Source organism: Pelophylax lessonae, assembly GCF_965119305.1.
Source record: "Pelophylax lessonae genome assembly, chromosome: 4".
Taxonomy (NCBI): Eukaryota; Metazoa; Chordata; class Amphibia; order Anura; family Ranidae; genus Pelophylax; species Pelophylax lessonae.
The window spans coordinates 213,459,055-213,473,208 of record NC_138771.1 but is presented as its reverse complement, the minus strand read 5'-3'; the positions used below and the strand labels follow the sequence as shown (position 1 = coordinate 213,473,208).

General features: G+C 39.1%; 1 protein-coding gene across 2 annotated transcripts in view; it reads left to right on the top strand.

The window, feature by feature from the left end:
* LOC309553655 (transcriptional regulator QRICH1-like) overlaps window positions 1-14,154 on the top strand; it is an 88,658-nt gene that overhangs the window by 57,947 nt on the left and 16,557 nt on the right. For both annotated transcript variants that reach the window (XM_082254956.1, XM_082254955.1), the window contains exons 5-8: window positions 3,628-3,782; window positions 5,759-5,873; window positions 5,948-6,056; window positions 13,153-13,304. In XM_082254956.1, the coding sequence (XP_082111082.1) occupies window positions 3,628-3,782; window positions 5,759-5,873; window positions 5,948-6,056; window positions 13,153-13,304 (531 nt within the window). The remainder of the gene's footprint in view (window positions 1-3,627; window positions 3,783-5,758; window positions 5,874-5,947; window positions 6,057-13,152; window positions 13,305-14,154) is intronic.

Below are 14,154 nucleotides of genomic sequence, written 5' to 3'. Positions count from 1 at the left end.
AGCCGAAATAAGGATCTCTGTCTTCCCCCAATCAAAGCACCCCCCCACACAGCAAACACTCCCAGGAAACATATTTAACCCTTTAATCGCCCCCTGATGTTACCCCCTTCCCTGCCAGTGTCAGTACAATGACAGTGCATAGTTTTTAGCACTGATCACTGTATTCGTATCACTGGTCCCCAAGAAAGTGTCACTTAGTGTCTGATTTGTCTGCCACAATGTCAGTCCCGCTATAAGTCGCTGATCTCTGACATTACTAGTAAAAAAACAAATACATTTTCCATAAAAATATCCCGTAGTTTGTAAACACTATATAACTTTTGCGCAAACCATTCAATATACATTTATTAGGATTTTTTTTTTCACCAAAAACATGTAGCGGATTACATAATGGCCTAATTTGATGAAGAAATTTCGATTTTTTTACATTTTATTATTTTTAAAACCGCAGAGGTAATTGAATGCCACCAAAAGAAAGCTCTATTTGTGGGAAAAAAAGGACATCAATTTTATTTGGGTACAGTGTTGCATGACCGCGCAATTGGCAGTTAAAATAATGGCAAAAAAAAATCACAAAAAATGGGCCTGGTCATGAAGGAGGCTAAACCTTCCGGAGGTGAAGTGGTTAAAGCAGAGCATTTACCCATAACAGTTTGAGGACAACTAATGTTGTTTAACAAAATAACATACATTCTACATTATTTTGGTTACCAAAATTAGTGTGTGCTGTAAATTGCCTGCAGCATTGCTCCTGATTCCTCTTCTTGCTGGAGGCTGCCATTTTGTTGATGCCCAGATCATTCACTTCCCTATTATTGGAAACTCTCTCCTCTCCTCAGTCTCAAAAACTATGTGTCGCTTTCTGCAATTAAGTTGTCTTGGCTTAAGCAGCCTGCAAAGGGGCCAGCCTAAAGAGTGACCTATCAGGATCTAAGTTTCTGACTAAAGTTCCACTTTAAATAACTTCCGTTCCAATAACCTACACAAAGTTTTTCATATTTATTAAATCCTTATTCATATATAATAGTGTATATATACACTATATTAGCAAAAGTATTGGGACACCTGCCTTTACATGCACATGAACTTTAATGGCATCCCAGTCTTACTCCGTAGGGTTCAATATTGAGTTGCCCCACCCTTTGCAGCTATATCAGCTTCAACTCTTCTGGGAAGGCTGTCCACAAGGTTTAGAATTGTGTCTATGGAAATGTTTGACCATTCTTCCAGATGCGCATTTGTGAAGTCAGGCACTGATGGGGATAAGAAGGCCTGGCTCGCGGTCTCTGCTCTAATTCATCCCGAAGATGTTCTAGTGGGTTGAGGTCAGGACTCTGTGCAGGCCAGTCAAGTTCGTCCACCCTAAACTCGCTCATCCATGTCTTCATGGACCTTGTTTGGGTACTGGTGTGCAGTCATGTTGGAACAGGAAGGGGCCATCCCCAAATTTTTTCCACAAAGTTGGGAGCATGAAAATGTCCAAAATGTCTTGGTATGCTAACAACGAAGACATGCTAAGAGTTCCCTTTACTGGAACTAAGGGGCCAAGCCCAACCCTTTAACAGCCCCACACCATAATCTCCCCTCCACCAAATGATTTGGACCAGTGCACAAAGCAAGTCCTGGCCTTAGCCCGATGGAACACCTTTAGGATGAATTAGAGTGCAGACTGCGAGCCAGGCCTTATTGTCCACATCAGTGCCTGCCCTCACAAATGCGCTTCTGGAAGAATGGTCAAACATTCCCATAGACGCACTCTTAAACCTTGTAGACAGCCTTCCCAGAAGAGTTGAAGCTCTGGTATAGCTGCATATTACATATAAATACATATATATATTGAACATCCCAACGATAACAGAGTTAATAAAAAAAAAAAAAAAAATAGTTTAAAATATTTCATGCTAATTTTCACATCAAACTGTACAGTTCTTTAAAAATGCAAATCATTTAAAGCGCCATGTTTAAATGAACTTTAAATAGTTAGTCTGGTTCAAGCTAGACTTTGACGTGCAATTGTGGCATTACATGTGCATTGACTTCTATGGGCTGCCTGCACGCAGCTCCAGGATGGATGCACACACCTCTGCCAGCAGCTCTGCATGGAGAATGGCACTAATCTGCCGTCTGAATGAGCCCTAGGATCATTTTCTCACTGCTTCCTTCTCTCATTGTTGGATTTTGTATTTAGGATACTCCCTGCATTGTGACAGGTAAAACCTTTTTTATTTGTACATTTTTCAAGTTTTAAAGTAAACTAGTAGTATCCTTTTAAAGAAGGCCCCCTGGACTGTATAAATTACACCATAGGTTGCCTGCATGCCTGATAAGTCCCTTGATTTGCTCCAAAACAAGTGGTTCTGCGTTGTGTAAATTACAACCAGAGCCAAGTTGTTTTCAATTATCTTAACCCCTTGATATCAGTAGTCCCTTAAAGAGATGTGGAGGTTTTAGGGTTTTAGTATTGGAAGAAATCAGGGATGTTTTAATAGTTTTAAAGCTTTGTTTCTGTGAATATGTACATTGGAATAGCCATATTGTCTCATTACATATGCAGACTCTGCTTCCTGCTTAGAAGTGCTGCGTGTAAGCCAGATCAGACCTGAATGAGCCGGTCTCAACAGGCCTTTAGCAAGTCACAAAGTGACCACTAGAGAGAACATTTTAAAAACCTGAGATTATTTTGCAGATAAACATTGTATTGTCTGTTCACAAGGACTCGTTCACATATTGGGACTGGCCATACATGGTTTGAATCTCTGCCGGTTCAGCACTATCCGTCCAAAAACCGTTATGGGCAGGCAGAATGTACCAAGTTGATCAACTTGGTACAGCCAGCCTGCCCGATTGTCTTATAACTTGTCTATAGCTGCTAGCAATAATCACTGCCTGGCTCGGAAGGAGGGATTCCTCTGTCAGCACTCTGTGTTGATAGGGGAATCGTGCATATTTATTTCCTGCAACCCCAAAAAAATGTACGTATATGGCCGGCCTAAGAATAGGGCACATAGAAAACAATTTGTTTTTGATGTGTTCTGTTAACACTGTAGTGCAGCCAAGAGATGTGGTGCAGTGAACTGACGGAAATTGCAAACATAACATTTTACCACATCACACTGGAAGGCTTATGTTGCCTTATCAGTCTAAGAAACCTGTTTGGTGAGAACTGGGTGTATAGTCAGCATGTGTCTGAGAAGCTAAGCTTGCACTCAAATTACTTATTGCATTATATTCTGCTATCTATTCCTTGTTCTACTTTTTGCTGGTATTCTTATAGATCAGAGTAGAACCACAGTTGCAAACACACCTTAGGTGTTGTGTAAGGCTTACAGCTGTATTAGCAAATTTTATGCAACATACACCTCTGTTTTTAATAAAACATGATAAATAGGTCTTACTGGGATCAGTTTGCTGGCAAGCAGCGTCGAGTCCTAATATTTATCTGTGCGCTTTTGCATTACATGCCCATCCCGCATCCACTTTTCATGCTAGATAAAGGTTAAGCTATTGTTTAGAAAGAAGTGTTCCTTAAAGCCTGCTGTATTAAATCACAAGTCATTCTTAAAGGTGGAGATCTGCAAACAACACAAATATAATGCTGTCATTTGACATTCCTTTCATGTATTACAGGAAGAAAACCCCTAATTTTCAAAGAAGATGTTCTTTCAGTGCCAATTGCAGAACTAAATTTTGGGTTGTGTTTGATAACCAAAGAAGCAAAAAGGCAAGATGGTTCTCCATTTGATGCAGACATGTTGTTTTATTTGCTACTTTGTTTACAAAAGGTAAGGATTGTCTATTTTAGTAAGGCCTCTTTCACATGAATGTTCCGATTAGGTCCACCTTTCCATTTTTCGGACAGAACTGATTGTAGTGTCCATTCTTCTGGCGGACCCGATTGGAGCTTCCATTATTCTCTATGGAGCGAAGGTTGTAATTGGATGTGCATATTTACCCCCCTCTAAATCCTATCTGATCTGCTCAAAACAAATGGATGGGGATCCGTTCCCCTTCAATCCAGAGGATTGGATCGCATGGAAGTCTGGTGCAAATGGACAGGTGGTCCATTTGTATCCATCCACCTATAGAGGAGAGCTGGCTGTGTCTGTGTCCGCTCTGCATAAGCAAGGTGGACACAGACCGGTCATCTGCCTGCTCAGCGGGGGATTAGTGGACAGATCCCCCGCCGAGCAGGCAGGGGCTGCAACATCTGAAATTACCCTAAGCTGAAAAGATAATGTGCATTACTACTGTGGCACCAACACTGTATACAGCTTCTGGATCTATACAAACCATAGCAGATAGAGGGCCAAGGAACCCCTCCTTTAAAGAAGACTTATCGTTATAATTTTTAATTTACAGTTCTGCCCCCTATGGGACAAAGTACATGTAGTACTTTTTGCTATTCTTCCAAGTGCTTTCTAACCTTAGTTATGAGGTCTTACCTGCCCCCACTCCCCTCCTTTCACGGCCATTCAAACAACCGCCTTGAAAGAGACAGCTGATTTACAAGTGCACCTCGTCTTGACTGGGACCACTTTCCACAGAAGCAAGAGAAATGCAGAGGGAGGAGGCATGTCATAATCGGCATTCCTTTTGCCATAACTTGTCTTAGGGAAAGTGCTTACAGTCAAGATAAGTTGCAGCAATAAATTAGTAATTTCATTCTAAGCCGTGGCAGGTTGAACCTCATACCGAAGGTTAGAAAGCACCTAAAGACAAAGGACAAAGTACTGCGTGTACTTTGTCCCAAAGCAGACAGAACTGTACAAAGAATAATAGATCTTTAAGAACTCGCAGCCTACATTAATAAAGGGTTTGAAAATAAATCTTTAAAGTTGAGGTCAGCTAGTCTGAGTGATATAAAAGTGTTTTTCATTAAAGCAATGTTTCTGCAGAAAGTTCTCTTACATTTTGACACTGACTAATGCGTGTTAATGTGAATCTCCAGCCGACTTAACATTGAAGTTACTCATTAGCAAATTTGTCTTTTTAACAGAAGTCAGTGCTAACTCCTCATCTCCATCGTACCCAATAACTGGGTATCTGGGGATGGACTGGAGTAGTGTTTTTGTTCCTTGGTTATGCAGTGGTGACTTTTATTTATAAGCTTAATAGCTCATATTTAGCAGTGGTTTCTATAAACATTGGCAAAGGGAAAAGTTGCTTTAACATGTGTAATCATTAGTCCTAGACTAGAGCTAAAAATGTCTTTAAAATTACCCTGACTTGACGTAAATCTTAAAGTGGTTAAGAATAAAAGAAAAAAAAAATGTCTATACTTACCTGCTTTGTGTAATAGAATTTCACAGAGCGGCCCCAAACCTCCTCTTTTTGGGTTCCACCGCTGGCGCTCCCAGCCTCCCAGCTCCTCCTCTCTGGCTAGTGCCCTCAATAGGAAGCTGCTTCCCATGGGGGGGCACCTGTGAATGCTCGCTGCCAAGCCTTGTCACTGGCTTTGATTGACAGCAGTGGGAGCCAATGGCTCCTGTTGCCTCAGCAAAGCCTGTGAAACCCATATTTAAGACTTAGCAGGTATTTGCACATACTGTAAAAGGCTGAACATCAGCGTTTTTACTTTTAGAAATATTTAAACCTGGTTCACTTTAATTGCCTTAAGACAGATGCTTGAAGGTGAGAAATGCTTTGCAAATGTCTTTGATACACATTGCTCCTCATACTACTGTATATAAACTGTCTCTGTGAGCTAGGCTTTAATGTGTGTGTTACTAACATCTTTTGAATCTGTTCTCTCTTTTAGCATATGTTTGATAACAACAGAATTGACAATATCTTTGCTGACCTATACTATTCAAAATTTTTGGAAAAACTTCATGAAGTGCTTAAAGGATGGTGTCCACGCGTAAATCCATTTGGTATGAAAATTAAAAATGACTTTGATGTATTTAAAGCTTGTATACCCAATATAATTGAATTACATTTCTTGCAGGTTATATCATTGCAAGCTGCATATCTGAAGAAATGCTATGGGATTGCAAGCAGTTAGGTGCCCATTCACCTACTACGTTACTTTTCACTCTAATGTATTTCAATACCAAGTAAGTCAATTTACAGAACATATGCATTACAGTGGAAAAATAGCAAGTTTTTTTTTATTCATTTATGATCTTTAATATTGGTAGACCCAAAGGAATCAATGCTTATAAAACATGTTTTGATATACATTGCAGAAATACAGAATTATGGTGCTGCTAAACAGTAAAACAGTATATTTTTTCTTTCTAAGCAGTGGAATAGTTAGGCAGGTTATTAAACAAGTGTCCTTCCTATCAGACCCTTTACTAAATATAAAATGGAGTTCCTTCTCCACTTATGACTTAAAGGACATACATAGCATAGCCAACGATTGTATTTTGTCCTATCATGAACAATGTCCTAATAGTAGATATTAGCATAAATACATAGATTGGAGAATTGGAAAAAAAAACAAAACAAAAAAAAAAAAACGTGTTTAAGCCTAATAGGAGGCAATTTTATTATTGCAAGTTCTATCATGTATCCAACTGTTTACATTTTTTTCAATTCTCCAATCTATGTATTTATGCCAATATCTACTATTCGGACATTGTTCCACTACCTTGTACTATTGTTATGGTTCTACTATACCATTTACACCTACATGATTATTATTCATGTCTACCCCAAATGTATTGGTTACATGTTTTTATCTAGAGATACTGGCTTTACTATCATTAGTTTTCAAATGTATAATAAACATACAATTTCTATCCATCTTTCGTTTTTTCTTGTTTACAAAATACGTTCATATTCATTTTTTAAACTGGTCACACAAAGTCCCAAAATTTAATTTTGTTTCTTTGCTAAGCTGAACTTAAAATATATCTGTCTTTTGTACTAGTTCAGCTCATTAGACATTACAAGCATGCTGGATTTCTTACAAGATCAATAGGTATTTTCTGTACTTGCTAAACCTGTTCTTAGCTTGAAGAATGAAAGCTAAGGTAGCGACAACATCTAGGGATAGGTAAAGTGCAGTATATTACGTTTAGTCTTAGCTTGATATTGACTTTATAATCCATAGCTAGTAAGTAAGATAATCGATTACTCTCTCGTACACACCTCCAGAAGCCATTATTTTGATGTGGGTTCGTGGCCATGGTCCCCATTGAAAGCAAAGTGAAAATAAAGGCAGGTAAAAAATAGGTTTTAAACGCATCACTATTTTTCCAAGTAAATTTATTTATAAAGGTGCTATTGATATTAAATTTTCACTACATGTCAGTAACAACCCATGCAATCCATACATACAAAGAAACCAAAAGAAACAAGTTCAGAAATTATGTGTAATAAAATGTAATGACACAGGGAAAAAGTATTGAACACATGAAGAAAGGAAGGTGCACAAAGGCATGGAAAACCAAGACTCCAGCTGAAATCTGTCAGTAACTAGAAAGCAATCCTGCCCCTTGTCAGTGCAAATTAACATCAGCTGTTTCAGTCTCAACAGACGGCCTACAAAAAAGTCTCATTACCAAGATGTCACACAAAAAACCTCTCATGTGGGTAAAAGCAAAGTGCTCTTTTCCAATACTTTTGCAACCTTATTGTTGCAAAATATACTGATGGCATTGATTACAGAAGGATTTATAAACTTCTGAATGCTCCAGTGAGCACTGTTGTAGCCATAATCCGTAAGTAGAAAGAACATCATTTCACCATAAACTGGCTACAACCAGGTGCTCCTCGCAAGATTTCTGACAGAAGAGTGAAACAAATTTTCAGAAGAATTGTCCAAGAGCCAAGGACCACTTGTGGAGAGCTTTAGAAAGACCTGGAATAAGCAGGTACAGTTGTTTCAAAGAAAATTGTAAGTACAGTATTGCATTCAACTACCATGGCCTGTATGCACTCTCGCCACGCAAGACTCCATTGCTGAAGAAAAAGCAGGACATTTCTAATAAAGGCGCTGTTATGACATAACTTGCATTTTACAGTGTACATACAGGTAAGTATACATCAACTCCCCATTAATAACATGAAGTGCAAGTGAAAAACTGAAAAATAAATGCAAAATGTTAGCACTTGATAACCAGAAATATATTTATATTGGTGACCGTCCACTAAAAAATAAAGTGCCAATAATCTGTGATGATCTCCAATCACTGTGACCACAACCAATAAATGTGCTCTTCTTCCTTAAAGTGCTCAATCCTCGTGAAAGGCAAAATATATGCGTCTTCCAGAGTCCCCCAGTCCCAGGGACCACTAAGCTTTATAAAGCCCCTATAAAGCTTGGTGGTCAATGGGACCAGGGGGTTCGATGTATACTCACCTGTTTGTTTTATGTGTGCACGTGTGTTTCACATTTAAAGGGGCGGCAGTTATTTGGTAGGTTTTTTTTTTTTCACTTACACTGGGTTGGCCCCTTCAATGGGTTTTTAATATTGAAGAAAAAGCATGTTGAAGCTCGTTTAAAGTTTGCTTCAAAACATTTAGACAAGCCTGTGAAATGCTGGGAGAATATAGTCTGGTCAGATGAGACAAAAATTGAACTCTTTGGATGCCATAGCACTCCATGTTTGGAGGTCAAATGGCACCTGCAAATCATCCCAAAAACACCATACCAACAGTGAAGTTTGGAGGTGGGAACATCATGGTGTGGGGCTGCTTTTCAGCATAGGGTACTGGCAAAATTCATATCATTGAAGAAAGGATGTATGGAAAAAAAAAAACGAAGATATTCTTGATAAAAATCTGCTTCCATCACCCAGGATGTTGAAGATGAAATGAGGGTGAACATTTCAGTAAAGACAATGATCCCAAACACAAAGCCAAGAAAACTCTCAATTGGTTTCAAAGAAAGAAAATGAAGCTGCTAGAATGGCCCAGCCAACCACCTGACTTGAATCTAATCGAAAATCTATGGAACGTACTAAAGATCAGAGTTCATAGAAGAGGCCCACGGAACCTTCAAGATTTGAAGACTGTGTGGAAGAATGAGCCAAAATCACACCTGAGCAATGCATGCGACTGGTTCCCCTATATAGGAGGTGTATTGAAGCTGTCATTACCAACAAAAGATTTTGTACAAAGTATTAAATCCATTTCAGTTAGCGTGCTCAATACTTTTTCCTTGTCATTCCATTTTACTACACATAACTTATTTTCTGAATGTATTTGTTTTTTTGGTATCTTTGTATGTATAGGTCGCATGGGTTTTTACCAACGTGAAAATTTAGTGTCAGTAGCACCTTTATAGAAATGTATTTACCTAGAAAAATGGTGATATGTTCAATATTTATTTTACCCGCTGTATTTCTACATTTATTCTTAGCTGGTGTCATTTATCCAACTTATCAGGAACATGTAGACCCACTTTTTTTAAGCTCCCTTTTGGGCTTGCGTGTCTTGAAAGTGTCAGATGTATAGCTAGCATCAGTTAAGTAAATATCACTTTCAAGATCTTGCTTTCTACACTTTTTTTTTGGCTGCTAACTACTAAAAATGACTTGTAATTTTCCAATCCCAAAAATAATCTGTAATTTAAAGAATAAGTTCTCCTTTTGGAACATGTTACATGTTACACCCGTATTTAGGGTGGAACATGTAACCTGTTCCAGCAGCTGCAGCCATTCCCCCTTCCCCTATTTGTAATACCTGTTGGCCATGCTGCATACATGAAAGAAACATATGAAAACCTAAACTGTTGTTAAAGCAAATCCAGTATACCAAGTAAAACTGGAATATCTGTGCAGATTCAAAAGTAGTGGTTCTCCTGTTTAGAATGCAGCTTGGATATACCAAGTATTGTTACATATGTAAATGGTCAGCCGTGCAAAAGAGTCTTATTACATTTAAAAGAAATGTCCATGCCAAAAAAATTGGTTCCAAGACAAAAAAATATGCCATATGAAACACTTGTTGACTCAACAAAGATATTTTTACCTTTGCTTCACATAAAACTCAGGCTGACCTAAAGATTTTGTGAAAACGATGAACAAGGAAGGTAAAGGTTGTAGTTATGAGAAAGATACTTACAAGAATAACTGATGCCAAAATTAAGGAAGGCATTTTTGTTGGTCTAATGATCAGATACATCACTGATGGCAAGCGGTTCGAAGACCTGTTAGTGGCGCCAGAGAAAATTGCCAGGAAAGCATTCAAGGACATTGTTGAAAATTTTCTTGGCAACTACAGACTACCGAATTACATTCAGCTAATTGACAAACTTCTTAGAGCATACAGGACCGTGAAGCGCCACATGTCCCCGAAGATTAATTTTCTGCATTCACACTTGGTCTTCTTTCCTGAAAATCTAGGTGCAGTCAGTGACTTAGCCCCGGTTCACATTAGTGCGACCACGGAGATCGCGTGTTATTCGGAGCGCACTGCTCCTAAATTACATGCGATCTCATGTGCGGTGCAAATTTCAGCCATACACGTTGTATGGCTGAATTCGCACCACATCCGCACTAAACTCGCACATGAGGCTTTTTTATCCGCAGCAGAATCGGATCGCATAGTGGTTCACACTAGTGCGATCGGATTCTGTGCGAACTTGCAGATCGCACTGCGATATGCGATCGCAACTGGGAGCGTCGTTAACTTTTAATTGACACCCTGCGTATCGCATATGGCAGTGTGAACTGCCAGAGGTGCGGATGCGATGCGGGATCACGCTGCATATTCGCAGCGTTCCCGCATCGCACAAATGTGAACCGGCACTAACTTGGTGAAAGTTTTCACCAGGACATTGCCACAATAAAAAAACCGTATCGGGGCAACCAGAATCCATCCATCCTGGCTGACTGTTGTTGGACACTGCAGCGAGAGGCACCAGACACTGAGTGCAAATGAAAATCAACAGCAAAACATTTTTAGCCCTGTTGAACTCTTTCAACTTCTGGAAACAATTATATAATTAACTACATTATGCATATTACTACATTATAGTCATTAAATGTTAATGTTATATTTCTCAAGATTCATACATGATACGGTCATTCTGAAATTATATTTCTCAGTTTGTAAAGGTCTACAAATTTACCAAGTTTTTCAGGAAGCAAAAAACAAATGTCCAGTGTATTGAATTGTTGTGCAAAGTACTGGCTTTTTTATTTTGCTGCAGAAGGTCTCACTTTACCTCTAGACCAGGCTAAATGCATGCTGATAGCTACCTGTTGCTGCTGTTAGCCCTATTTTGATTGTGTTACAGGCTTGCATTAACCTGTCCATAAAACGAGGAGCTTTTGTATCTTGCCTAAAGTGTGCTTATGGGCCCATATAATTGAGCTTTAGTCTTGCTTTGGTTTAATCTGCTTGGCATACGTTTATGATGCTTTTCTCATTTATTATGTCTCTAGTAATTTTCATTGACCTCTCCATAAAACGAGGAGCTTTTGTATCTTGCCTAAAGTGTGCTTATGGGCCCATATAATTGAGCTTAATGGCCGGAATACACGATAAGAATATCGGACGAAAATTTCCGTTCAGCGAGCGATCGGCCGATATTCTACTCATTAATGTCCAGCTTTCAATGAGCGATATCGATATTGTGAACGAAAAATACCGTTTGAAAAACCCGAAAAATTCTGTCGTCTCGTTTGCGAAAAAACGATATTCTATACGTTTGTGTTGAGGTCGTTCAGTTTAACCTCATCACGCATGTTGGCAACTTTTTCGACCGACGAACACTGTTTCGATAGTCGGCGGGCACCGGTCGGGCGATATTCGGGCCGTGTATGTTGGCAATGTTTTCGACCCGACAAATACTTTTTCAAAAGTCGGTGGTCGAATGATCGGGCGATATTCTAATCGTGTATTCACACCATTAGTCTTGCTTTGGTTTAATCTGCTTGGCATATGTTTATGATGCTTTTCTCGTTTATGTCTCTTGTAATTTTCATTGAACAGAGGGGTACAAGTACAACATCCTCCAAAGCTTGTATATAGGCACATGAGTTGTAAGGTTAATTTTGCAGTACAAAACCTTTTAAGGTGTGATATTACAGTATTATAGGGTAAGAACAGTCTGCTTAAAGTAGAGTTTGAGATGCTTTTGAGATTTAAACATTTTGATTATTGAACTCCTGTTAGCAGCACAACTACTGTGTAGGTGGGAGCCTTCTATTAGTATGGGATCAAGGTCAATAATCCTGTCTTTTGCAAACACCAGGTCAGTATATTACTGGCATTATAGTTGGTGTAAAGGGCCATTATATGAGCGGCAAGAAATTAGATTCAATTCTTGTAGTTTAATACTTTTGTATAGATTGATGTTTTCTTCGATAGGGGCCTTGGCTCCCTGACTTGTCCCCCTACTTAAGTCACAAGTGGATTTTTTTTTTTTCTTTCTTTTTATACTCCCTCAGCTGTGTTTTGCTTTGCTCTGCTAATGCTTCTGACATTGTGATAGTAAAGTAGAACTTGGGCCCTGTTCACACCTGAGCGTATTTCAGTTCGTAAAACGCTCATCTCTGAAGTCTCAAAACGCCCAACAAGCAAAATCCCATTCATTTCAATGGTCTTTGTTCACATCTAAGCGTTTTGTCACCTGAAGCAAAACACCTGAAGCTCAAAGTACATGAGCTTCTTTTTTTGCAGATTACAAGCGTTTTTGTTAGATGTCAATGCCTGCCTCCAAACACCTGCAAAAAACGCGTGAAAAAAAGGCCAAAAAACACCTGAAAAAACCCAAAATGCTTGAAAAATGATACGCTCAGATGTAAATGGAGCCTAAAGATGAGACACTTTTTTTTTTTTTTTATATATATATATATAGTTTTGGGTAGAGTGAAGGATTAGTACCTGTTAGGTTTTCATTGCAGTCTGTGTGGTCAGGGATTTTAGTTTGTTCCCAGAAAAGTAATAGTGGGGAAATCTTCCATTGGTGATATCCTGGTGACCGTGGGGGGGGGGCCCAAAGGACAGGAAGTGTAGGTAAATCTCCCCAATGGGACACAGATAGCAATAAAAAATCTGGCGACTGTAGTAACCCCCCCTTTCTCTATCCAAAATAAAAAAGCTTTGCCTAAAGTTCTACTTTTAACCTTTGTTTTTCTTTAAATGGAGAACTAAAAAAAAAAACTTGTGTTTTTTAATTTTGTATTTCTCTGTCGCTCATTGACAGATGCAGATTCCATCTCTTGATATCTATTTTTATGTTTTTATTAGGTATTTCGTTTTGAAGACTGTGGAGCAGCATTCACAACTAGCTTTCTCCAAGATAACAAAGCAGACTAGGAAGAACCCTGGAATAGGAAAAGACAAAAACTGTACAATACGATTTTTGCGCCTCTATGGTCAAGTTCAAAGTGGCTTAAAAGGTGTGGAGTCTCTTGAAGTGTTATGGTTTGAAAACTGAGTTAATTTGCTGGATCGTTTACAGAGGATGTATTAGAAAATGTTAAAATTAGTAAAAACCAAGTTAGAGGATTTGGGAACATATTTATTTAAAAGATAAATTATTTTAAAGTGAACTTGTGATTTGTTCATGCACGGCAAGGCAGTGGGTTTATATTAACAGCCCCAACAGAATACACTCCTTTCTCTCCTCTGCTGTACTGTTCTGCCAAGGCAAACAAAAAGACAGCACTGTATACGCGCCAGCTGGATTTCCAGTCAGAGTTCATGCAGGGTTGTCTTTCTGCCCCTGCATTATATTAGACAAAGCACCTATTCTTCTAATGCTCCTCTTTACCTGTAAGTAACCAAAATTTTTTTTATTGTCCATTGAGGGACACAGGAATGTAGAATAGTCTGGCATATGGGTTATGTTTGGGGATATATTTCTCTATCGTTCGTTGATGGACGCAGTCTTCTGATCTTCATATCAGTAGGGTTATGCTGCCCACTACAGGAGAAGGACACTAGGAAGAAAAAAGTTCTGGCTACACCTATGGGCAGTCCCAGGGGGTATACCCTCTTGCTCCCTGCTAAAGGATGTCAGTTTTTATATGCCTAGTCAGGAGTAAGGACCTAGTTCCTTGCTGGGATCTCTAGTCCTGGCAAAGAGTTTTTTTCTAGTTAGTTAGCTTTTTCTTCAGATTTTTTTCCTGTGGGATCTACAAGCAACTATGCTGGATCTGGACGACGGCTGAATATATAGATCCAGTCATCACCCTAGCCTGCCAACGAGCGTGTGCAGACCTTAGCTCCATGCTGGATCAGCCGCGA